General features: G+C 40.8%; 1 protein-coding gene across 6 annotated transcripts; it reads left to right on the top strand.

Moving 5' to 3' along the window:
- The first annotated feature begins 6,646 nt into the window (after positions 1–6,646).
- On the top strand, positions 6,647–26,607 carry tmem102 (transmembrane protein 102). 6 transcript variants are annotated; one of them, XM_046379825.1, is made up of 7 exons: positions 6,649–7,956; positions 8,093–8,156; positions 8,313–8,524; positions 19,696–20,034; positions 21,123–21,316; positions 21,507–21,719; positions 22,081–26,607. In XM_046379825.1, the coding sequence occupies exons 3-7, from the start codon at positions 8,323–8,325 to the stop codon at positions 22,678–22,680; spliced, it is 1,548 nt and encodes a 515-aa protein (XP_046235781.1). In that variant the 5' UTR covers positions 6,649–7,956; positions 8,093–8,156; positions 8,313–8,322; the 3' UTR covers positions 22,681–26,607. The 6 variants fall into 6 exon arrangements, with proteins under 6 accessions (XP_046235778.1, XP_046235777.1, XP_046235781.1 ...); XM_046379822.1 differs by lacking the exon at positions 8,093–8,156 and having other exon boundaries at positions 6,647–7,158; positions 19,696–20,028; XM_046379821.1 differs by lacking the exon at positions 8,093–8,156 and having other exon boundaries at positions 6,648–7,158.
- The last annotated feature ends 98 nt before the right edge of the window (positions 26,608–26,705 follow it).

The following is a 26,705-nucleotide window of genomic DNA, read 5'->3' as shown; positions in this document are numbered from 1 at the left end:
CTAGTATCGTCTTTGAGGATGTGGTGAGTTTAGCAGCGCAAAGCTTTGCTGTACCTAAGTTTTACATTGTGATGCTTGTCTTTCTGTCATGGATCTGACTATTACAATAACCACTGGATAGTGGACTATTTCGGTATGTATCACACAGAATATTAGATCTATTATGACAGTGCTAATTTGGGTAGGCAACATGTATTGGATGAATGCATCCTGGGTAGATCTACAGCTGTTGGAATACTGAAATGCACACCAATGGCAAATATCGCCAGCCCCAGTTGAACAGGGGTCTTCAGTGTGTGGCTTTTTATAAAAGCTGCCACAGCACTTGCTAACTATGGCAGCTGAAGGAAATCATCTCTCTTGTAGTTCTGAATGTCTTCACAGCCTCAAGTATTTGATCCTCTAAGTGGCAGAACACAAAGGAGTTCATTACCCATAGCCTCCCCTTAGCTGGGGCTGTGTTCCACCACTCCACATTCAAATTGAAAGTGAAATCCATTGAAACACTAATTCGCCTTCCTGACTGTAGGCCAACGAATGGAGACCTTTAGAAAATAGCTTTATAAATCTCTGGGTCAATTTTCTGGGGTCCGCACATAAGCCAAGGCTCTGCTCAGAAGAGAAGGCACTATTGACTGAACGTGTTGCCAATGAGCTCTTGATCACGACTCATAAAACCCTCATTAGAATTAAGTAGCTATTGGGAAGCATTCTGCTTTTCCAGAACCAAGGAATGACAAGACACATAAAACTGCGACACCCAGTCACATATCTCTGAATCACATCTTTAAAGCTTCTGGGAAACACCTGACTAAAAGTTACAGGGTGTTCTGCACTGGGAGTTCCATTTCCAGCTACGTGTTAATCACTTGAGTGGGAAATCATATGATTTCCTGACAAGAAGTGAGCTACAAATTTTGACCATTTTCACACTGGAGTCTTATTTTAGTGCTCTTTATCTCTCTCTGCTGTAGCTGACAGTCAGATGTGAGAATGCTGTGGCTGGCAGCACAGCACCTCAGTGTTAAAATTCAGCCAGATCGTGATGTTCTTGTTAGCACAGGTGAATTGTACTGTGATTCTGGCATGCATTTCCAGTGCTAGACCAAAAATAATTGCAGATTAATAAATACACAGCGGGATATCACATCTGCTATGACTGGAACTCAGTCTCAAGGGACTTTTTTGACCCATGCCAGTTGACATTCACATTTATATGTTAGTCCTGGTGCATCTCATTGGCCGTCATCATTGTTCATTGTACAGTATCTGCATTAATTCCTCAAATTTGCCTGTGTGATAGTACAAAATGCAGGCTCACTTTTCACATTTCTCACATTTACTGTGAGAGAGGAAACATGACATGAGAGAGGAAGAGATGGAAGATGAGAATAAAGAAGACAGATAGAGTCTACCTGCCCTCTTCTTGTCCGAGTTCTACACATTGTTGGCTCAGAAAACGTTCTGCCCAATGCCAACAGCTTGAACTGGCTGCGCTGGAGACAGGTCTTTGTAAAAATGTGGGGACAACAGTCTCTGATTTTAAGTTGCTTGGCAAGTCTGAGTCACATTTTGTCCGTTTGATTTCTCTGCAACCAGACATTAGCCAGGAGCAGCCTTAAGTCCAAGCTGGCTAGTCCGAATGAACAGTTGAAAGGCACCGTAGGCAGGGATCATTTCAAAATAACATCAATACCATCAAAATAACAAAAATGTAGCCACGACTAAAGGAGCTATAGGTCTCTGCATCTGCATGCATTGCCATTGCCATGAAAAAAAAAGAATGCTCAAATGTTGTTTAACAAAACAATCCCAACTCAAAGTGCTTTCAATTGGACCAAATGGTCTTTGTATGCAAATGCTGCAGCTCACTTTGATGGCTCGTAATCCAGCCTTGCTTCCAGGGTGTGCAGCAGAGAAACAACCCCACAGCATGATGCTGCCACCATCACGCCACACGCAGGGGATGATACATTTATTGTGATGTGCCAAACATTATTGCGTTTAGTCTGATGGCTAAAAAGCTCAGTGCTGATCTCATCACACCATAGCTTCTTCGAGCTGCCTTTAGAGTCACCCGCCGGCCTTCTGGCAAGCATACAGGCCAGAAGTGATGTAAGTTTTTTTTTTCACTTCAGAGTGATCACTCGTCTTCATGCATGCATTCAGCTTTTGGTGATGATCACACTCCTTTCATTCTTTAAGGAATAGTTGGACAATTTGGTAAACATGCTTATTGAAGTTTTGTCAGAGAGTTAGATAACAATATATCATTCAGTCTTTTAAGTTTAACTGTGGGGGTATGTGCCAGGCTATTTGTATCTGAGCAGTTGCCAGGCAACCAGCACGGACACCAGGAAGTTATCATGGCAGGTCGCGAAAATTTTATTTTTTTTTTTAATTTTACTACCCACACTTGGTGTATCGCTGACACAGACTTCACTGTAACCTAGTGGTCTTATAGTTTTTGTTTTTGTACAGAGTGGAAATATATCCATTTAGAAAAAATATCTGTGTACATGTGGACAAGACCTTAGTGCGACAGTGAGCCAGAATGCACAATACCAGGAGCCTGAAACTGTAAAGTAGCTTTTTGTACTGCAACAGATTTAAAAGGTTTTATATGTAAAAATTCTATTAGCTGTACTCCTGATGATTTAGATACTTTCTTCACATTTTAAAGGGCTCAGTGATCAGTGTCAAAAAAGCCATACTGAATTCCCTTTCATTCAAAAATAATTTTATATAATTAAATAATAATAATTAAAACTTCTGGGTGGGATGAATAAAGTATGTTACTGTTTAATCTACATGAAATAAAACAGGATGGACTGCAGAATCAAGCCCACTGGCAGACAGCCTGTCAAGGGTTTTGCCTCTGCGTCATTCTATGCTGTTGTGAGCATCACAGAAAGAAGTACAGATACTAACAGTAGATATTGTTAATTATACCTCCAGGGATCTCCCCTGCACTTCACAAGCTTTCCTCTCCTTTATTTCTCTTACCGTCCAGACGGATTTAATTACATCAGCTTCTACTGTGGGGGGAACAACTCCTTGTTCCATTGATTTCTTGGTCTGAGTCTGTTTTGGTCAAAAGATGAAGAGAGTGGTTGTGTGAGAGACATCAGTCATGACTGAGTAAGGTGATAGAGAGCTTAAAGGAGATGATAGGCTGGCTGTAGATAGATGTGTTTCTCCGGATCCTCTCCTGAATACTGGGAATGAAACTCTCTGCCCACAGCTTCCTCTGTCTCATTCACATGGACCAGGGCACACAGAAATATCTACCCACAGACACACTCAGGCAATGTATTAAAGTGTATGCTGTATGCACACCACAGCAGCACCAAATCCTCTCTCAGGCATCAATCAGGTGGCAGCAGCTCGCACAGTGAGGCGGAATCACTGTAATGGCCGTCCCGAGCGCTCTCACATTTTGGTCCCTCCGCTGACCTTTTCAAGCCTTTTAAATGATGGTCAACGCTATCACACAGTCAGATAGATTACTCCCTCACTTCAATGGACACTGAGGCCCCATCACTACTGCCCCCTTTTCAGAGCTTTATACCCAATCATTTCACTTCAATCTGCAGCACAGTGATGACGGCCATGCATCAAGAGAGCTGAGGGGATTACACAAGGGGGAGCTGCCATTGTTACCATATCACCATAACCACTATCAGCAGCAGCCGTCTCACAGAGTGATGTGATGTCTGGAAACTGTTATTAGCCAGCTGGGAGATGGTAGGTGGTGGCAGTGGTTGGAGTTTTGCTGCCTATAAAAACAATAACAGTCTATAATGACATGTTGAAATTCTACAACTGAGAACAAAAGACGAGAGTGATTAATTAATTTTTCTTCTGTGACAATAACACTAGCTTTGCAGTGTTGCTAATTATTGGGAAACTTCTAAAGAGGCAGCAATGAGCAGGCCAGTATGAGTTTCAGAAGAAGTCCAAATTAAACATGTTGCACAACTTTTTAACTATATGTCATGCTTTACGACATAAAGCTTGTGAATTTCCTCATTGTGGGACAATAAAGGAAATCTTAATCTTATCCCCCAGACATTTCCCATAGGAATGAAAATAATAGCCATTCTATCAGTGATTAATCTCCCAGTCATTTTAGTGAATAATCATTTAGTCCAACAGTCTGCTAATACTCCTAATGGCTTTAAAGTTTCTGTCCCTCTAACACTACACTGAAGTTATGTCCCAAATCTATAGCACCTTTCAAGTCTATATAATATGTGCCACATATTAATTGTCATTGTACATTGTTTTAGACATCAGTACACATACATATCAACTCATTTTTCCATTTATGCAACTAATACTAATGATCCAGTATGTGTGATATGAGTTGTCAAATATCAAGCTGCAATTTTGCTAATGAAACTAAGTCTTTTATTTTTTTCCGAGCAGTTGTGAACAGCTGATTCATTCCCTTTGTGCCTTGTGTTGCAGGAGAACAGTGTGCATTAATCATGGTGTAACAATAAGAGGATGGAGTTTCTGTGATGGAAAAGTAAAACTAATGCGGGGGTGCCTTCAGTTTACAGTCTTTCTAATGGCCAGAAAAGAGACCTAATTGTTTGTTAGTGTATTAGAATATGACCCGACTGCTACCTTGATTTATTACCTTAGTAAACTGTTTCTTATTTTATGGTCTCAATTACTAATTTCAAGTCATCTTCAATACAGCATGATGTTAATTTTGTAAATTATAGTCCAATTTGCAGTAAAAAGCACATTAGCGCAGGGCATGACGAGTCCCTACCAACGCATGTCCTTGAGTTCCCAGTCAGGTTCAATCGGAATAGAGTGCACAAGTCCGGGTATCATTTAGTTTCATGAGCTATTTCAGTCTGGTCCAAAATTTCAACATTGCCATACCTAAAGCCACATCAGCTATTAGAGCTGTTGAGATTCATTTTTTTTCTGCTTGTGCATAATAAAAATACTAGACTATATCCTCATTTCCTTCCTTCCTTCTTTCTCCTTCTTCAATCTACCTGCATCTACCTCTTTCTCTTTCTTGTATATTCTTTTATCACATTTCCTTCACTCATTTTGCTGAACAAGCTCTAACTTGATATCAGAAATTGCATTTTTGAATATCAGACCATCAGTTGATATCATACATTTTGACCACATGCAATTTCAGCCTGATCTGACTTGCAAAGAGTAAGATTTTTATGGCAGCATCAAGGGCTGATATATGGAAGAAAGATGGGAGGGCTGATAATGTTTTTCCATTTCTGCCCTTTCTGGGTAAAAAAGAGGCAAAGAAGGAGAGAATGAGTCAAAAGTAGGGAGTTTAAGAGACACTGAACTCATCTCTTGAAGTATCTCACCATGTCTGCTGAAGGCCAGGGTTGTCTCTTGCCTCTCATTTGGCAGGCGGGTAGTGTCACTCCCTCAACTTGCTCATTAAGTGCTGTTTGGTACAGCATTATCTTGATAAATGTTCCACTTACACCACAGAATAGGCTGATGAATCAGACCCTGCGTGGCAGTATACCGACAGTTCTTCTCGCAGTCTGTGAGATTGCACTGTGTAAGGCTGTAATGATCCATTGACAGGCTAAGAGAGAGGTCTGACAGGTTATTCCAGACACTATCAATCCAACGAAGTTTAGCAGTGATGCGCGAAATGAATAACTTCAGGTGTAATCAAGGAGGTTTATGTACGTATATTAAACAGCAAGTGGCCCCCATACAGCGGGAAAAACCTGCCAGAGATCCCAGGAAGTCCCAAGAGAACAACCAAGTTTTAGTGCACAAAAAGTTTCAACTTTACTTCATTCAGAGAGAAAACGTCTTTTCAACCAATCTGGTCTCTTTCTTTAAATGTATGTAAATTGAAGAAGCATCTTTATCATGAAAGAGGAAGATTTTGCTTCTTAAAGGGCTGCTCTCCTTGTTTCATACATGAATAATTAGTTAGAAGGAGTACTATGCAGCCTGTTATTTGTCTTGTGGAGGGACATTTGCCACACACTGGGGACACAGGTTTAAAAGATGCGGGTGTTTATCAGTCAGTGAGGGTGCAGTGCAATGGTTCCTCCTTTTGATCCCTAATTGAAGGGACAATATTTTTTGTGACTCCTCATCACAGGTTTAAAGTCTTTACATTTTGAGCAATTCAGACTGTTTCACTCAAATATTTTTTCAAATCTCAAAGAGGTAAATCAGAATCAGAATACTTTATTGATACCTGGCGGAAATTGGGTAAAATGATCCATTATCTGTTTCTTAACTTTATTTAAATGAAATAATAAATGCTGCAACAACCCTGAAATAGGGAGGCACTAATGTTTTTTAATTGGATGATTCATTAATTGGTACTGAAGTTCTTTTAGAATATGTATAAGGTCCACTTTACATGTACATAAATTAATTCAAACTACCCATAAATGTCAGGAGACACATATGGTTATATAACATTTTGGAAATAAAAAAGGTTGTAAATATGGCTACTAATAGTTATAGCTACATGAGCTGTATGTGCAAGTTAGAATTAACTGAATTCTCTCTACAATGAATTCAAAATATCATATGAGGATCTTCTTTTACGGAAAATATAGCAATCCCTTTACGTAATCTACGCAAATCCACAGTTATAATGAGCAAATATAGACATGCTGCCCCACTGGTGAATCCACTGCTATGCCGGACGTGTGTCTGCTCAGCACTCCTGCTTTATAACACTGGCCGTGCAGCCGTGAAACCGCCCTATCCTGCTACTACCAAACTGTACCGCAGCCTTATCTTCTTTGCGGGGTCACGGGCGCAATTTTAATCATAAACCTAACCTCACAAATCCGTTTGTAGTTTTGTAATGTGGGGCGTGCGTACCGTACACCCTGCTAATCCCTGGATCCTCAGAGAAGGACCATGATTTCTGGGACGGTGTTGCCAGGGGAAAGGTGGCGCCTGGGACCTGTTGGAAATGACAGCTAAAGAAGGAGGATTGCAGCACAGAGATTACAATAAGAGTAAACGTATGAGATAGCGAAGAAACTCCTTCGCGTCACTGTGTCCAGGGTCTGTCTGTTAGCGATATTACACGGCTTTAGTCTGACAGCTAATGATTGTACTGTGCTCCGCGACTCGCAAGCTAACGAGACCCGAGCTGGGTGCTTATGGGTACATGCCTGTGTGTGTGAGACAGAGCGAGAGAGAGTTTATCTGTAGATTTTAGTGTGAATTTGGGTTTGTGCGAGTGTGTTTGTGTGCGCTTATCTGTATCGCTGCTCTCGCCTTCGCTATCCCCACCTGTCATGTTAGCTAGCATGCTAATTTGATTAAGCTAGTTGGATATTATTGGCTAATAAAAGAAAGCTGACTGTGGGCGAGGTACCACGCCGACCTTATCATTACAACTCAAATGGCCTGCTTATATGGTAGTACAACAGTCTTGTGCCTCTGTCGAATACAGCCAAGGTTAATTTGTTATATATTGCGTATTATCTAATTAGATAATGTTAACTGTCAGACCGCAGGCTGGCTAATTTGCTCGGCTATTAGCTTAGCAGCTAGAAGCACGGGAGCTTGGCTTGTGCGCTAATTGACCTAGTTTGGAGGGGCAGGGGCCATGTTGTCATTCCACTCGACTGAACTTTGTTTACATTACAAGTTTTCGACTTATTACTTTTAGAGCACGTTATTTTACGTTGTTATTTAAACATGTAAAAACACACACGCAGTGTCTTTTTAATAGTGTACTCTTGCATTAATATAGCGTCCTTCCACTTAACGCTGAACCCTGAAAACTCCAAACAACGAAGTCCATTTGAACTCGTTTCTAGAGGCACGGCATAGATCTCATGTAGTCTAGTCCAACTTCGGTGTATTCAGTCCTCGTCAAAATCGATATTATATGCTTTAGAATGAGTCATTTGTCAGCTTAAACTTAACAGAATTGTGGCATAATATGTGCACTTGGTAAGCGTGTCAATACGTTTTTGGACTTACAGCATTCCTATCCAAAATATTTTAGTATTTGTTAGCATCAGGCTGAACAACTGGATGTTGATTAATATTGCAATTGGTACCAGTCAGTGTCAATATTATTATATAGCGGGCTCAACAACATTACATCACTCTGAACATACAGTTGACTGCAAGACACATCCTGAAAACAGGTCAAACGTAACCTTGCATTTTGTTCCAGATTGCTACACTAATTGGCATTGTGACAGCATAACTCGTATCAACTTTGTCATATTGTTTTATGAAACCCCCGGGATATAGGCTACCAAGCCTAAAAGATTTTCTCTTTCCTCGTCTTCACCCTTCAGAATTGTAAAGATGGAGTCTCTGATGAGCGCGGTTGCGCCGCGCTCCCCAGCCCCTGCCAAGAAGCTGTCAGAGGTGGATTTCCGGTCAGGGGCCACCCTTGATCAGCTGTCATCTCAGGTGTCTGAACTGGTACTGCTGGAACAGGGAGAGTTTGGAGACCAGACCGCCTTAGAGGTCCATACTGCCAAGGACTTTATTTTCAACATGCTAGGTATGTCTGTCACAAGACACAGGTCATAGTTTAACACAAACACCTTTTTTTCTGAGTCCTTAAGCTGAGATGGATGCTTACACAGACCTCCAACTGTTGATTTTCTATGGTATGATATGATCATAAGGATATAATGTTAACACAGGAAGGATATTCTCATACTGCACCCATTTGTTCACCACTAAACAATTGTGACACCTAATATCTAATTTTGCTGACAGTTTGGTGTTAGATACAAAATCTCTTTAATTTTCAACTGTGATAAATGCGCAGGAACAGATATGAGATCGTAACCGTGTTTTATGGTATATAATATTTGTCCTCATAATTTTAACAGAATGTGATTTAATGGAGTACAAGCCTCTGGGGCATTAATTATTTATTGCCTGGAATTCAATTGACTATTAATATTCTTAACTCCTTTGTGGAAATTCTGAGCATATCACATTGCAGGCACAGTGGGTGTATATTTTGTGCGCGCATGTGTGTGTCAGCTGCTGTATGACTGCAGTTTTTTAGGGCCTTGATATTATGTACGCGATCCTGAAACGTGTGTTTCCCTCTTGATTTCTTTATTTTGTTACATCTGTTGCTGTCTCCTTCCTCCTCAGGTGTGCAGAAGTGCAGTTTTTTCCTCTTTATTTACTCAGGGTAGTGTCACTAAAAACAATAAGCAATCTTACCCAGGAACGCCCTGCTTCACACTCACACACTGTTAGATATAATCTCACCTAGAAGCTGCCCAGTACAGCTGCAGACTGAGCCGTTGGTTACTGAACTTGCCTTAACATGCAGCGAGCTGTAAACTAGTACATCACACTGTTTTTTTTTCAAGTTATACTCCTCTCTGTGTATTTAAACGTAGTTGCAGTGGTAGAGGGAAATTCCGTAAGTATCCAGTTGCAGATTTAGTGCACCAGGAGACTTTTACAGTGTATTAAAACACATGAAAATAACAGGCTTTATGCAGATTGATGCCAAAGGGAAGGTGGAAGCAAAAGGTCTAATGCTTATGAGTCCTACTTTCTGGGGAGGCACCCTCACTTGCAGCTTTGTATTTCATTCTTAAAGTAATATTCTTCATTTATTTCTGAGAGTTAATTGTACTCTGTAGAATCTCAATGGTCGATTCAAACTCTCACTTTCTGTCTGCAGAAATGTGACTCCAGATTTAATTTAGGCAAAAGTGACAAAGCTGCAAGATCTCGTTTAAACGGGATGGGACACGGTTTTGTTTTACAGAGACCTATTCTGTGACTCAGGTTTGTGAAGCGGCATGTGTGACGAACATGATCAACACTATAGACTTAGCCTGCAATGAAATAGTGGGCCATGTACAGTATCTTCAATTTAATCCCCTGACAGACACATTATCACGTGGTTGCTTTTTTTCATGCAAAATTAGAGGCTCATAATTTGTGGCACTGAATGTTTTGAAACTGGCATCCGTTATATGACTCACATTGCGCGTTTCTTGACTCTCTCTCATCCGTGCTTGCTGACTTAATGCTTAACTGAACTACTGAGAATTTGCTAAGTGGGACATGAAGCTGTCTCAAGTATATAGTTTTTTGGTCAGTTTTGTTAGTTGTGAGTAAAGCGAGAAGTGTGTTTGTTTGTCCAATAGGTGGCACTCTCCCCCCTCCCTGCTGTCCCCTGTCATCCTTGTTCTCTCATGTGGACTCATAAGGCTGTCCATGTACACTGGAAACCAAAGATGTTTGGCCTGCATCCTCAAACTTTAGTCTGTGTCTTTTTTTTAGTTTCTTGCATCACTCATCTCTGTGTTTTATTTTCCAGTTTAAAACTGTTACGTGTTCTCTTTATGTGTCTTGTCAGTTTAATACGTGGTTTCCACTCTGCGTAGCCTGAAATATCATAACACAGGGCTTTACTATTTCTGTCAAATTAGTAGTTTACATTGGTTGACAGACAGCTTCTGGAGATTTCCAAATAGTTTAATCAGTCTGGCAGCCCTGGGAGAAATCACACAAATCAAAATGGCACCCAGGCCTGTTTTTCTCATTTCATTCTATCACCACATACAGGCAGAGATTCCTTTCCCCTCACAAACTTTCACCTTTTCTTCTTTTTTATTTGCCTTTTCCTATGTTCACATTTCATTTTTCATGATTCTGGTGCAAAGCCCTCTGCGTTCCTCTTTGTCTGTTCCCACTCTCGCTTGGTTGAGAATCTTTTAGGTAACTTTTTCAGTTTTCGGGTTGCTATCTCTGCCATAATCACCAATGGTTTTCTGGTATTTTCAAACTCTGTGCCTCGCCGCCTGCTGTGACAGCTCTGACTGTGAAAAGGCAGAAAGAAAATGTTTGGTTCAACAGAGGGAGGAATCCAAACACAAGATTCTAGGAATATAAAGTTAAGTATGCGGTGGTAGCCGCATTAGGAGCTATGCCTTGCAAGGCCGTCAGAAGATAAAAGGCAGCCCTGAAAAGCAGATATCATCCTGTTGATGGAGCGACCTTGTTACAGCATGCCGGCCTGCTGGAGGAGATCGGCATAGCTGCACAGGTGTGTGTGTGTGTGCGTGCATTGATGCTGAACGAGTACTTGTGACTGTTTTTCCTGGATTTTTGGAAAGTTTGAGATGCCGAGGGACCCCCACTGGGCTTTTTGCACACTGTCAGAGAAAAGGAAAAAGAAAAGAGATTAAACTGGCTCGCACACACTCACAAGTGCACCCAGTGAATTTCTTCACAGTCTAACAGATCCAAGTGGAGGCTCTTATTTACCCTCCGTTTGAGTAAACACTGTGGTTTGCCTTCAGGCAAGTGGGATGGGGGGGCTACTGTATATATGCCTAGCTTTTGAAAAACAAAAGTCTGATGAAGGCAAAAATAAATTCACAGTGCTGGTGAAGCGGAGGATCTGGTGCCAGGCCCAGACATACCCTGAACCCAACTTTTTTTCAGATCTCAAAGTTTGTTAGCCAGCTTGAGAGAGAGAGTTCAGTTTAGAGTTCATCTTCACCCTCATGTCAGTGAAAATGGATTCTTTTGATGCAAGTTTCAAAAGTCATGAGTGCTATTCTGTCTCAGGTTTTGATAGTTTTATCTGTAAGATAAGAAAAACAAACTGCTGCATGTTAAGATTTGGAAAAATTCGCTCATTACTGAGTCTTTTTCTTCATGCAGTGCACAAGATCGTCACTTTGTGCTAAAGTAACATCCACTTCTTGCCTTCCTGTGGTGCTTCTTACATCAGCCCCTTTGTTTCCCACTATTCTTCATACTTAGGCCATTTAGCTTGATGCACATTTGGGCTTTAACAGTGATTAAGTAGAGGCGGTTAGATGGAGGACAGTGATCAGCACCTGAGTGTGTTTCCTTCGAGTCAGGAGAGACTCGAGTCAGAGGTTCACCTTGGGCTGTGATAAAAAATGAAAAACAAAACCAAACCAGACAAAGCCTGTCCGTGTTTGTGTGTGTGAGTGATGTTACATGAGGACCTGCGTAGTTATCAGTCTCACCAGAGTCTCAAGATTTTCTGATACTGTTGAGGCTCAAAAAAGGTAAAATAGTACAGGTCTTGTTCCAAAACATGGAGATACCATTTCCAAATGTTTTCTACCTATTATATGTTAATATAATATAATAGCAAAATAAAGGTCAGTAGTTTAACATTGTGATCACTTACAGACATCACTGAAATTCATGACAGATCAATTGAGAGTAAACTTTGCCATAGAAAAATGGCAAACACAGAACCTTGTATGATGTATGTAATCACATTAACTTAAACATTTCATCAGCGATCTTATCTTGACAGATATATTAAAGCCATAGCCACTTTTGGTCTTTATGTCATTAACCAAAACTTTAAGTGCATGAAATTCCTGCAAAGATTAGTTTATTTTTTAGATTAGTTTAGATTAGTTTATGTTTTGTTTGCTTAGTTGTAATGATTCTTGCCAGTGCCTTCAAAAAAAAAAAAAAAAGTCAGAACAGAGGAGAGAGTTTTTTCTGCACTCTAGGCTTTAATATTGAGTGCATTTATCTCGCACTAAATTTCTCCTCCCAAACGTTCTAACCTTTCTAAGGCTGCACAGAGTTTTTTTGCGCTGTGATGCATATTTTATTCTTTGGGTCGAAACAGAAATCCCTCCTGGTTAAATTTTAACCATCACGGTGGCAACTTTATTCCCGTTGGAAAAGCAGCTCACTTAACCAGGCTAGCCGCCGGCCTGCCGGATTGACAGCGTGGCTGTCTCTCACACAGGCTATTACCACTGGTGGACTTGTGTGTGACTGATTCCCAACTGAATGCTGTTTCTGCTGCTGTGACTACTTGCCTTATTTTGGGGGGGGGGGCTGCTCTTACGTTTGGAATTCAGTTGTAGTCTTAGTGATCAGAAGGGCCTCACTTCATGTGGCTGTCAGGTCTGATGCATTGCACTGCATGTATATAAGTGAAATATTTGTATTTTTATTATTTATATTATTTGATTTTCATCCAGTTTCATGCTGGTGCCAAGTGGCACAGATGAGATGAGTCTTGCTTTCCATAAATGACGGCTGTTCTTTTTTTTTTATCACTTAGTAGCATTAAATCTTAGTTGTTGGAAGGCTGGCGCATCAGTGAAAATGCAAAACAATTTATTTGATGTTAATTCACCTCCGTTCACAACTCCTAAATAAAGCTTTGTGACGAATCAGTCAACAACTGTCTGTGATTTAAACACAATAGAGTGGCCACAGACGCGCATCACATCGTCCATTAAGTGTCTTTCATGGTATCTAATTAATTAGGACTCTGGCATGTAAATATGGAATCTGGCATGTTCAGTCAGAAGTGTTTTGACGTTGCATGACAGATTATCTTTGACGGTGTTCATTTTAATAACCAAGGCTGACATTGTGATTTTTGCTCTTTCATTATCACACATCAAGTATTCCTGAGGCGAAGAGGGAGAAATCATTTAGGTTGCAGCTGTCAACTGATAACGGTGTCTTGCGTGCAGACTGAACTGCTGGAGGGGAAAAAAAAGAAACATTTAAAAACGAAATGTTTGCCACCCACCTCAACATTCACACTCTGACACTTTTCAGTTATTCTTAAAGTAATTTTTTTCCATAACGTGTCTTGGAATTTTTTGGAGGGCACAGACTGGCAAATGTTTCCCAACATTTCTGAAAACCTATTAATTTCAAACAGCAACATTTCCAAATGCTGGGTGTACTAATGGCAAAGTGACTCAGCTTTAATGTAAAATTCAGGTGTTATTTCTGCATTAGTCCCCGAATAAAGATTTGGACAGTAAACTGAAGTCATATAGCTTGTACCAGAGTTGCAACTGGCCACAGTCAACCTTAACAACTGGTGATTGCTAATCACTCAGGCTTGTGCATTGCGGGATTCCCCATTTTTCCACAGTAGTGATGAGAATGCCTGTTCTTTAAAATAGCCCAGATTGTGATTGTGTTAAATAGGTTGTGATTGATAGGACTATCATAGGTCAGGATCAGTTGCACGTAGTTTCACAAACGACTAAGGTACCCAGAAAATGTAAAAGTAAACCTGCAGTTATGCTTTCCTTTTTCGGTGATAATTACCTGTCATTTAACAGGGGCATGGCATTACAGTGTAGCTGGCATCAAAGCAGTAGTGAAGAGCTGGAAGACACTGACAGCTTCCTGCCCGCCTCCTCTCTCTGCAGGTGGTTTAGACACTATGTCTGTCATCATTCTCTGAGTCCTGTTTGTTGTATTAAACACATTCATGCACAGGCATACACATACACAGACCCAACTCAGTGTTCTGACACACACACCCTCCCAGAATCAGATTCAATTGGAGCATCTCCACTCCTCTTCACTAAAAGGCCTATTTTTGAGCTAATCTCTTGCCTTGATATAAATTCATAAATGGCGAGCAGGCAGAATGGCTCACCTTTCAGCAGCTGGGTTGTCTTGGATTAATTCTGCTATTAGTGTGCAAGGCAAGAATGCAAGAAGTGCTGATTGAATAGCGCTGCTAACATCCGCTTGAGACTAAAGCAGTCAGGAGTCATTTGTAATGGGATGAATTGCTCCTTTTGGGTTGAGGCTGCTTTTTAGCATTATTGTTATGGCTGTATTAGACTTTTATTGTCTAATTGTCTAAAGTGACGGAGAGGTCATGCAGGGGTAGGAGGTATGCAACAGCATCACCAGTTTGCTTTGAATCAAGATCCTTTATTTATTTATTTATTTTTTAAGAGGAGCTTCTCAGTAGTTGATTGGTCAAAAGCAGCTACATTTGAAATAAAAATTCACTGCTGCTCAATTCACACGTTGATGCTGCTCAATGTTATTGCACATTACATAAACTATTTTTTTTAAAAATAAAACAAAGATGTGCATTTTGAATCTTATTAATTATTAATCTATTATAGACTGTTAACATGTCCACATGTCAATTAAGGAAAATGCTTGAAATTTGCTAGCCTAATTTCCTCAATATTTCAAGCAGGACTGTGAAAGTACTGGTATTTTCAGCCTGGTAGAACTTGAGTGGATTAAAGACACAATATGCATAAATGTACAGGGGGGTGTTTAGCTCATCTACGTTTACACGCACATTCAGCCAGGTGTAAGGGTGTATGGTCAACCCTCTGCGTTGGAAAAAAATAAATAAATCCAAAAGAATGTGATTACGAGCTGTTCCTATATCTCCCAGCGCCCCCCTTCAGCAGCTCTCTCCGGCAGCAGCATATAGAAGTCATCGGCTTATTTAAAGGAATCCAATTTTCCAGAGAGATTTACAGAGCTATATTTGGAGTCAATCAAACTAGAGGTGTGTGGAAGAATATTTTCACTCTTTCTGCTGTGGCTTTGATGAGAAAGGACGTCTTTCCCATGATGCCGCTGCTCTGCTTCTGGGGAATTTCTCAGCAGTATCACTTTGTAGCTTCATTTTAAAAGCAGGCATGTCTGAATATCCCTGTGAGGGTAAAGTATAGTCTGTGTATATTCGACTGAATGAAACACTCGCTTCATTCTCACCAAGTTATAACTATAGTTTTGTTATAGTTTCTTGTAAAGCACTGTAAAACCAATTCCAGAATAAAGCAGTGATAAAATTGAAGCACTTCAACTAAAATACCTGTAACGTCACTGTCAGATGGTGCATTTGATATGTGCTGTATGCAAAGGGTAACTTTTTATATAAGAGGCCTTTATTCATAAATTATGAGCATTAATCATTATATGCCATCATTATTACATTACTCTTAAGTTATCTGCTGCGTTGTCCAAAGCGTGCTGCCTTTTGTTTTGTCAATGTAATACTGACTACTCATGCGACTCAACAGACTTAAGCTTTGGAGAGCTGGCAAGTCCCCTTTGAGGCTGTAGTATCCATGTGAGCAGCTTTACCATCCGACAGTTCCATGCAAATTCACAAGCAGCACTCAGATGTGATTTGTGTGTAATTTTGGGTACTCACAAATATGTGATCCAATCCATAAACAAAGAAATAAGCAATGTGAACACATGTCGAACAGTTTTAGAAATGCACAGATCACAATCTGAATAACTATTGGTATTTTATGTACAGATCTTTAATTTCAACTTCACAAATATCATTGTTTTCACTTTTACACTTTTTACTTTTGTTTTTAAGCACATCTCAGTGTGCTGGTGGAAAATTGAGATATTTGAGCTCTCAGTGAGTAATTATAATACAGCACTGTTAATAACTTCAAAGAAACATAACAACATAGAAATCTTGGGAGCAGAGTCTTTAGACCTGGTCTGCCCAGCTGAATATATTGAGGGCCTTCCATATATAAAGGTGTTTCTTGTTCAGGGACACATTTCCCCTAAACCTTATTTATTTTGTCAAAAAGAGAATTGTTACTTGTACTCACATTTGCCACTTTTAGTTTTAAAATCTGAATGTTTGCACCTACAGTTGCGAAAACCAGTTAACGTCCTGTGCATTTCTACAAAATAAAGTAAAATGCAGTGAAGAGGTCAGCAGCGACTCCAGATCTTCTTGCTGTTTACTCAGCGTAATCATAGTTATCTCTCAGGAGTAAAGTTGTGATGATTTATTGATGTCAAAAATCAGTTTTATTGATTTATCTGTTTTTCCAGTCTCATCTTCCATAGCAGGTTATTTCAAAGACTCCTGCAATAGTGTGATTGCTGCCTGATTGCAGCACACATGCATGATTTTTAACCTTGAAAGGTTGAAGTAACTGTGACTGGAAGTTTAAGTATTAAACCCTCTTTTTGTTCATTATGGCGCGTCATTTTGAAAATTAATTTTGAAATTTTGTAAATAATCAACTGGCAAATGGCAGACGGAAAACAAGCCTGTAGTTTTGGAGACACCGCATCAGATTTAAGTTGTACTGTAGTGTGTGAAAACATGCCATGCAGGTAGGCTTTACTATTCGCACACACTGAGACTGGTGGAGTACCAATAGCCATCAAACAGTCATTTCACAGACATAGAACGAGTCTAGTCTGAAAATAGCTCTTATCGGAAAACTCCCCTCTAATGGAAATCTACATTCAAAGACATTTCTTACAGGATTAGTTTTAATCCGTGGCTGTGAAACCAGTCTGGACTGTCTCCATTCCAGCTCTTTTCTCAGACGATGTGTGTCTGCAGGAGTGTGTTAATGCGTGCGTCCATGCGTGTGTGCTTGGCTGGTGGATGCCAAGTGAAGCAGCATGCGGCTGTCAATTTGAGAGTTTGGATTAAAAAGTAGAATGTGTTCCTTGGAACAACCTCAAACTTCCCGCAGCCAGCGTGGAGATTGAAGAAGCCTCGCTAATTGATACAGTTTTTCCTCTGCGCTCCCCTCTTTAACTGAAGCCCCTGCTGGAGAGATAAGATGCTCTTTATTCTCTTTTTCATCACCCCTTTCCTTCTCGCCTATTTGACCCAATTTATCAGTGGCAGATAAAAAACCAAACAAATCAGAGGAGTCGCTGCTTCAAAACTTGTTGCCCTTTGGCTGGTGTGTGATCCTTTCCTCTCTCCGAGACTGTCTTTCCTCTTCCCTTCTTCTCTTTGATATGCCCATGCAGAGTTTCTCCCATCTTTCCTCTTCTTCCCAGCCTAACAGATTTCAAGTTCTGATAATCCATTAGTCATAATTTGGTTTACAAGTTGCATGTCCAAACACTTACCTCAGATATTGGAGAGATTAGTATGAGATGAATTAGTATGATAGACTACTACAACTTGACAAGGTTTTATTTGTAATATGCTCACTACTGCTCATTGATAATGTATTTGTCCTTTCACCATACTGTGTTCCATTAATCACTTTAGACTTCCCTTTGCAGTGAGCGCATTGAGCACAACAACAACTTGTATTTTCTACACATTAATTCTGATCTGTACTGACATGTGTGCTTAAAATTAACAACACTTAAATGAAACGAAACATTTGCTATGTGTTTGAGGCTGGATGCTAGTAGGAACTGCTGCAGGTGTCACGGGAGAGTTCAGAAGCTAAAGATCCTGAGGGACTGTGGTGCATTAGATAAAAACTGAGAGGCAGTAGCCTAGCGAGGAGATGATTCTGCTGAGAAATACGAACATCCACTGTCACATACTTTCTTCTTCTTCTTCTAGTTCTTCTTCTTCTTCTTGTCTTGGACTGCTCCCCCAGTGGTTGCGTCAAACGGCACTTTCGTTTTGCTCAGTTTCAAAGCAAAGCGCCGGAGAGTGCCTCGTCAGCGCATTTGACTTGGTTCATTTTCTGTCTCTAGATGTTTTCCTACCTATTTCTTTAAAAAAATATTCCATCTAACTGCTAAACCTTTTTTGATGTGCAGTTCCAAATGTGTGGGATTCTGTGGGTGGGGGATACAGCTCCCACAAAGGGATATGCCCTTCAGTCAGACCGTGACTGAGCTGGCCATAATTTATTAACATGAGTACTCTAGTGTGGAGTAAATCAGCCCAATCAGCCATTTCAGATTCAGTGGTTTTACACTTTAAATGCCTTAAAATCTTTCTCCTGTTCCCACTTCCACCTCAGTGGATTTTTCCTTTTATCTGGCATGTTGCTTGTGGCTCGCAATTTTTCACATCTAAACATATTTTGGTACACGCACATACCTGTGCATGAAAACATGTCACAAAGCTTATGTGCCCATGTAATTGGATGAGAGGAATCATGGTGAAAGATTTTGTGCCTCCAGTCTTGGCCTCCTGGCTTGGTCTGATGCCCTAGTTTCAGCTTACTGCAGGTACTTAACTGCCCTCCAGGGGATAAACACTTGAGCTCAAGTCTCACAATCTCTGCCCTGCAAAGGGTGTTAAGGGACCATGCCTTACCTTTGACCCATCATAGGTACCGTAGTAGTTAGCTCCACACCAGCACAGTTTTGTTCATAGGTTCTAGCCTTTCTCAGTTGCTCTTTTAAGCTGGCAAAACATAATTTACTTGACTCCAGTACTGTGACTCCCACAGGCCCCAGAGCCTGGGAAGTTTACAACACAGCTAAGTAGCCATAAAGGGATTTGGAGGCTTGAGTTTCTTATATAAACTGTCCAGAGAGGAAAGGAATGCTTTTTAGCACTCTGGAAAATGATGGTGCAGTCAAGCCTGAAATGTAATAAGAATATAAAAAGATAATCATCTGATTGCTTGTATTTTTTTGCCCCACCAGACCTAATTTTAGTGATATTGCCACGTTCCCAGATCTTTGCAATTAAGTAAGTAAACTACAAAGATAAAACTCAAGTTGCAATAAACCAAAATGATCCTTTAAGCCATTTGCATTTGTCTGTTTCCTGTTGATGTTGAGGAAAACCATCTGCCTGTCCTGATTTCTATGCATTGTGTCCGTACAGTGTAGTTATCATTATTGTCTTGTAATCAAATGAGGCTGTTGATTCTTCTCTCCTTTCTGTGCCATCATCAGTGCAACTCAGACTCATAAATAAATGGGGTAGGTTTTCTGTTCCTGTTTGTTTGCCGTCGTGCTTACTCTGGCCCTGTTCGTGCATCTGAATATGAAATTCATCTTAAAGTGTGTATGCATTTGTGAGCAGGAAAGAGCGATTCTCAGATCCTTTCCACTCATTGCTCCTAATGTGATTTCTGCAAGCGTAAACACATTTGCAAACATACCAAAGGCTGCATATTTGAATTTTGCTGACTGTGATTGATTTTTGGGTCACTTTCACACACACTCTTCCAGGCTTAGTTCAGAAGGTAGACCAACGCCTCCCGGTGGCCAACGAGTACCTGCTGTTGTCAGGCGGAGCCCGAGAAGGAGTCTTGGACCTCAACCCTGAGGACCTGGGGGACTACGCCAAAGGGGCCGACTTTGATCTGGACTTCACCTTGCTGGTGCCCGCCCTAAAGCTCCATGACCGCAACCAGCCCGTCACCTTAGATATGAGGCACTCCCCACCCTGCCACTCGTGGCTCAGCCTCCGCCTTTGCGACTCCAACATCCTATCCCGTTGGAGCATCTGCTGCCAAGAAGAAAATGGACTTCACACTGAGGAAGATGAGGAGGAAGAGGAAGGTATGGGTAAGTCGGAAAAATAGCACAAGGAGAAGGAGGAGGAGGAGGAGTGGAACAGTTGACAATAGGTACTATAGCAGTGCAGAATAGAAGGAACGTGTGCTGATTGAATTTTGTTAGTTTCCCCCAAAATAATTTGATGCATAATCTTGTGATGCAATTTTACCTGCCAAAGCTGCCGCGATGGCCCGTTCTTATAACTCCCCAGATAGGTAAAACAAAAAATGCCTATCAAGAAAATAGATGGTGAAACGCGTGTGTGTGTGAACACTTCCCAAGTGAGAAAACGTAATGACATTTAGTGATATGAACCTCTTTAATCTTCAGCAATTTGGACAATGCATATGACATGTTCTCTGGTTGTGTCATAACAGTTCCCATAGCATGGTTTAGCATTTGTTGTATCACACAAAAGAGCTCCTTAACGAGAGGCCAAAGACGCAAAGTGTGATGAGTTCATATCAGATTTTCTTTTTAGTAAAGCAGTGGACGTTTTTCCTCTCTTTTTCACAATGAACTATATACTACTTAATGAAAGGTTTTCTTTAGGTCTGCAACAAGCCACTATTTTTCTATATCAGTTAATCTGTAATCTGTGATAATATTTCAGGCTGGCATTTTTGTATTCAAGATACAAGAGAGCACTATAGTAAATAGGCATAGTGTATAAAGAGGTCAAGGTGGAAACAATTGTGTATTTTTATTCAAGCCTGAATGCAAAAGAATAAAAATATAGCCTAAAACCAGTGAACAATCAATGTAATATTTTGAAATAGGAATATAGCGGCTGTGGCTCCTTGTGCTGGATTGGTTCTCACTGGAATCCTGAAACTTTGCTGTAATAAATATATCTTTTATTGATTTATTTATTTATTTATTGAATTTGTGATTGTCGAGGGTGAATGAGCACTAGTAAAAATAGACAAGAAATAAATGAAAGAAATAATGAAAACAACATCCCTTCACAACTTCCTGGCTGTCTGCTATGGCTGTGGGATCTGTAGTTCACTAAATAATAATTTTCATTGCCTTGTGACCTTGGAAAATCTGATCTGAATGGAGAGACCCAGCATTCATCCCTCTTCTTTGTTCAGGCAAAGGCTCCATCCCCTCCCTGGGCTCTCCTCAGTCTCTGGATGGATGCTACTTTTCTCCCACCCTGGTGACAGACTGGTTCTGGGGGGTGGTGAGCGAGGCTGTGGAGGAGTTGAGGCGCAGCCCCCAGAGAGGCATTCCCACTCCAGACCGACTGGAGAGGAATGGACCCCTCACCACTATCATCCTGCAGGTATAGATGGGAAACATGAAGAATTTTTTTTTCTCCATTTTAAATCTAGCGTTGTTTAAAGCCATGTAGCATGATAGTGCTGCGAAAGCAAAGACAGGATACCTCTAACCTTAGAGTTATGCTCTATAATAATTGAAATTCAGATCAGAGTTGATACTATTCTAATATTCCGCCACCGTCCTCCTTGCAGGCAGGCTCCAGCCGGGTGCTGTACGACTTGCTGCCTGTGGTGTCATTTCGGGGCTGGCCTGCTGTGGCCCAAGGCTGGCTGACCGCCAACCACTTCTGGGATGGTAAAATCACAGAGGAGGAGGCCATATCTGGCTTCTATCTGCTGCCCTGTTGCTCCCCGCTGGGTGGTCGGCCTGACAGGGAGTGGAGGCTGGCATTCTCACGCAGTGAGGTGAGGGGATTGTTAATGTAACTTTTATTTCTGTGTCATGTCCGTACCACCTTGTATTAGCTTGTTGTACAACACTTCCATCTGGTTTTCTTTCTTTGCTTACTTTATTGCATTTAACTTTCTTTTTATCCCTCAGCTTTTCTCTATCATTCAAATGTTCATATTAAATTTACCACTATGTCCTTAATTATCGATGTAGGTTCTTAGTCATCCGGGTCATGGTAGTTGAAGTGCTAGAAGCAAAGGCAACTGGATATCTTTAGGTTGTTGAAGATCTCATCCGAAAGAAGCCATTCTTTTGAATAAGAGGTGAAACGTCTTCTAGAAAATTTATTGGTCCTCTGTTTTGTTTTTTTACTAGGTTCAGTTGAAGAAGTGCATTCCCTACCCCATGGCCCAAGCTTTCCAAGCAGCCAAAGCCGTGTTGTCCCGTATCCTGGCACGCCCACGTACAGGCCTCAGCCTCTATCACCTGCGTACCCTTCTTTTCTGGGCCTGTGACCGACTTCCTGCTGCCTACCTGTCCTGCTCTGACGCCGACACCCCGGGCCGCCTCCTCCTGGGTCTCCTGGATGACCTGGCTCATTGCATCCTGGGTAAAAACTGCCCAAACTACTTCCTGCCCCAGTGCAACATGTTGGAGCACCTGACAGACAGCCAGGCGCTGCTTGTTGCCAGGAAACTCGCTCATGTGCGGTCAGATCCGAGCGAGCACCTCCGAGCAGCTCTGGACCAAGCCCAGCAGGCAGGACAGCTGAAGAAGGAGCTAACAGCTAGCACCAATGGCCATGGCTCCCCCGGACACCACCCAGCCAATGGCATCATCTCGCCTTCGGAGGACAAGCTGGCGCAGCGACTGCAGCAGTTGGTCACTGAGAACCCTGGGAAATCCATATCCGTCTTCCTGAACCCTGACGATGTCACCAGGCCACACTTCCGCATTGATGACAAGTTCTACTGATGCATACACACTGCAGAGAAGATCTGAGGATATGTATGTGTTTATCACACTATGAGAATTCTCTGAAACACCACATCAGAGGGTGTGGACACAGAAAATCAGGCAAGTGTTTTTCTTTGAAACACGACAGGCCTACACCTGAACACACTCATCCTGTTCACCATCCTAAGGCTGAACAATGCACCAAAGCCTTGCTGCTCGACTGACTCTTTAAACCAAAAACACGCAATGTACTACTACTGATAAATGACCTCCAGTTTGGCGGACGTCACACAACAGACCTGATGTCGCACAGCAGTTGCCACGGAGATGGTCCTATCCTAACAAGCTGGCCTTAATAAGACTCGTAGCCAGGGCTACAAAGACGAGGGCCGGCTTTAGTCACGTGAAATAAGTCCAGTGCTGATCAACACAGAGTGTGCGAGCGTATACATACGCCTGGGGCTTTTCACATGTTATTTACACTAAACAGAGGGAGAAAAGCTCCTTGATTGCTGCATTTCTCCCCTTTTTATTTTAGATCAGAGTGGGCGATGGGTGAATTAGAAAGGAAAAATAAGGTGTGGCTGATGTAACTGAATGTAATGTTGTGAGGAGAACTGCCGAGTCTTTGAACAAAAAGTTTCTTTTCTTTGTCAACTACGTTTTAGTCCTCTTTTTTGATCTATGCCGCAATTTATGGCATATTTTTCATTTAAGAAAAAAACATTTCTCAGGTATTCATGATTCTTATCCTTTTTTATGAATATAATTCCCTTTTCTGGTCTTTCACTATTTTTCTGTGGTACTTACATTTCATTAATAATGGGAATGGAATCTACCAAAGAACTGCCTGTGAGCAGTCTTGGGAAGAGAAACATGGATCTTACAAATCCCAAAACTTTTTGGATTTTAGCACAACATCATGAATCTATTGAGTCAGGCTGACCATGACTGTCTGATACTGTTTTCTTTCTAAAGACCTGGTCACATCACCACTTTAAACAGCAAAAAGTTACAGCAAAATTAGTGAATTAAAATGAAACTGTCATTAAGGGCAGTACAGAGAAAATGGAAAAAAAAAAGCTTGGTGAGCCATTGTGCCTGACATGTGTTGACTAATAGATTATTTGATCCTCAGAAACTAATTGGAAACTATTTTGATAATTGCTTAATTGTTTAAACTAGGGGTGGGACTGCATTAACGCATTAAGGCCAGGCAAGTCACCAAGTCAACTAATAATAATTAATTAACGCGATAATGAGCACTTCAGCATGATAATTAATCAACAATTATTATTTTTATTTTAGCGCGCAGTAATCCAGTTTTTTTGGTGAGCAACGGTTACATAGCTAGTGAGCAGTGAACTTAAAAAAATGCTTATAATAAAAACAACTGCACAATAAAATAATTGTCGGCATTAATTAATTAGCGCGTTAACGCAGTCCCAGCCCTAGCTTAAACATTTTTAAGAGGAAATGCCAACTATTCTCTAATTCCACCATTCAAAATTATGATGCTTTGATGCTTTTGTTGATCATAGAAAACTGAATGTATTTGGATGTTAGACCTGGTTAGATAAATCGTATGTGAGAGCCACATATTTTTCATTTGGATGCAGGTTAATTTCACTTTGTCTCTGTGCTTTGACCAGGCCTTAGATCATGATATGATTTAAGAAATTCTTGAAAGTTCAAGTTTTGAGTTTTGTTTTCCTACCTGAGCAAACATTTTGGTCCTTGGGTGTTTAGAGTGTTAAGGAAGACCTCTTTTAAGGAAATGAAAGCAAATTAACGGGAGTGTGTCAAGTGGGAAAAGAAAAGGTTTTTATTGAAGAAAAAGACAGGTAAAAAATAGCTGTGGAGTCAGGACTATTTGTCTATTATAGTCATAACTAAGTCAAGATACTCAGCTGTGGGTCCAGCACATCCTATTGCACATCATACAAGAATGTCTATTAACTTTTTGTTGAAGAAAGTTAGGCTTGTGCGTGTCTCATTCGATTTTTTTTGGAGACTGGTTCTGACTTGACTGATTCCGATAATTGTCCCCCGTCTCCTCTGCTTGGTTGGTCTTTTTTAATGAGCTTTGTGTGTGTGTTTGTGTTTTTGTGTGTTTGTTCACCGAGAGCCAAACCAAACCACGCAGCAGGATGCAGACAGACACCCAGATGCTGGCCATTGAATTAAACCCTCAGTGGGTGTGTGTCAGTCGCCGCCCTATTGTTTCTCACCAGATGCGAGTCATCTGGGGCAGCGGTGGGGGTAAATGAAAGAATGGAGATGTGCTTTGCTCCTGTCCTTTTGAAGAGGGGAGACGGACCTTGCGGGGCCTGGCGACTGCCTCTCTCTGGCCCTTTTGCTGTTTTTTTCTGCCCAATTTCTTTTTTCTCTCTTCAGGTTTTGGTATTCTTCTTGGTGTCTTTTGTTTTTTTTTTCCTCAGAGGGTTGGCAACTTTCTCTCTTTTAGTACTGGAAGTTCAGAACAATACAGAGCTCCCGAAACCAGGTACTTATGCGACCTTTTGTTTACGGTGGTTTGATTAGAATAGAGCCACTAAGTGGTGTAGTGGAAACAAGGATAACCAGACAAGCTTCCACCTACATTAGTTTCTTGGGTCTTACTTGGTTTGCTGTAATGAATTTGAGACAAAACACTATCTGCAAACAGCCCTGAAGGTTGAACTTAAATTCTATGGGGTTTACCGAGCACTAAAATGCTGCTTCCAGTGTTAGTGGATAGGCAGGGTATAAAATGCTACAAGCACAAGATTGGTTACAGTTAAGTTTTATGTAAATATCAAGGTGATGTGGTTAATTCTTGTAGATTTAGAGCTGCTTTTTTTTGGAAACTTCAGAAGGGAGCATCTGAACATTTCTGAGCCTTGTGTTACATTGTCTGCTCTCAAAGACTCATGTCCTTACTACTGAGCGAGCGTTTTACAGCGTCTGTCTGTACTGATGGTGTGTGTGTGTGTAAAACCAAAGCAGGTTATTGAGGTGGTACAGAATGTCAAAGCAGCGGTGTATTTAGCTGCCAGGCGTTGGTATGTGTTTTCAGCACTTTCCCAAGACAAATATTCGTTCCCAAGTTCTGAATAGTCATAAAGAAAAAGGATTTATTTATTGGAAAATATAGTTGATGGAAAGGTACTTTCTCATTGATCTTTAATTTAAACTGAGAGAGATGGAAATGTAAAATATGTCAGGTGTGTGTCTCACTTTGTACCTTAATGGGCCTAGTTAGAGATTACTAGACAGTGGAAACAATCAATGTTTTTCCTGAATTGTACTCATGAAATCTTGAAAATCCAATCTTGTATTTTTAAACTAGTGTCAGTTTCTAGATATGCAATCAAGTCCCCTTTGAAAAGGTTTACAACACCTGCTCTAGCTGTACATGAGTGTAGATTTACTGTAGTAGTTGAAGGGGGAATCACTATCTGCTGTCCAGGGATTGCATGAAACACAGATGACACTCCCAAACATAAATCCACTTTGTGCTCCTCCGTTGATAATCATGACTGTATTTTTCTTTTCTTTGTGCTTTGGAACTTTGGATGATTCTGTTTAAGATTCCCTCAACTTGTGTGGATAAATAGCTGACCAAAAACAATGAATGTAACCACCATATCTCTCTGCTTGCGAAACACATCAAAAACTAATCTTTCTCACTGTTATCTGAGCAGATGTACTCTGGTCTGTACTGAAGTGCTGAGATAAAAATCTGTACAGAGTCACTCCACATTTTGAGAAATTGAATTTCATATCTGTTTTTTTATTACTTGAGTTCCTCCTCTTTTTTTCCCCCAAAAATAAGTGCAAATTATTTTCTGTCTGTGATGATATCATGACTGATTTGCTGTATTTATTACTGTTATTTTCTTGCTGTTTATATGGATCAGTCTTCAGACTTCAGCATGAAATAAATCACTACATTTCAGATCACATTGTGTGGAAATACATTCATTATGCCAACAGTTTTTTTTTCTTTTCTTGCAGTCACAAGGAAAAGAGATTATTAAATGAAATATGCTCTGTGAATC

Source organism: Scatophagus argus, chromosome 23 (assembly GCF_020382885.2).
Source record: "Scatophagus argus isolate fScaArg1 chromosome 23, fScaArg1.pri, whole genome shotgun sequence".
In the NCBI taxonomy this organism is placed as follows: Eukaryota; Metazoa; Chordata; class Actinopteri; family Scatophagidae; genus Scatophagus; species Scatophagus argus.
Note: the sequence above shows the minus strand (reverse complement) of the source record. Positions and strands in the feature narration are given on the sequence as shown.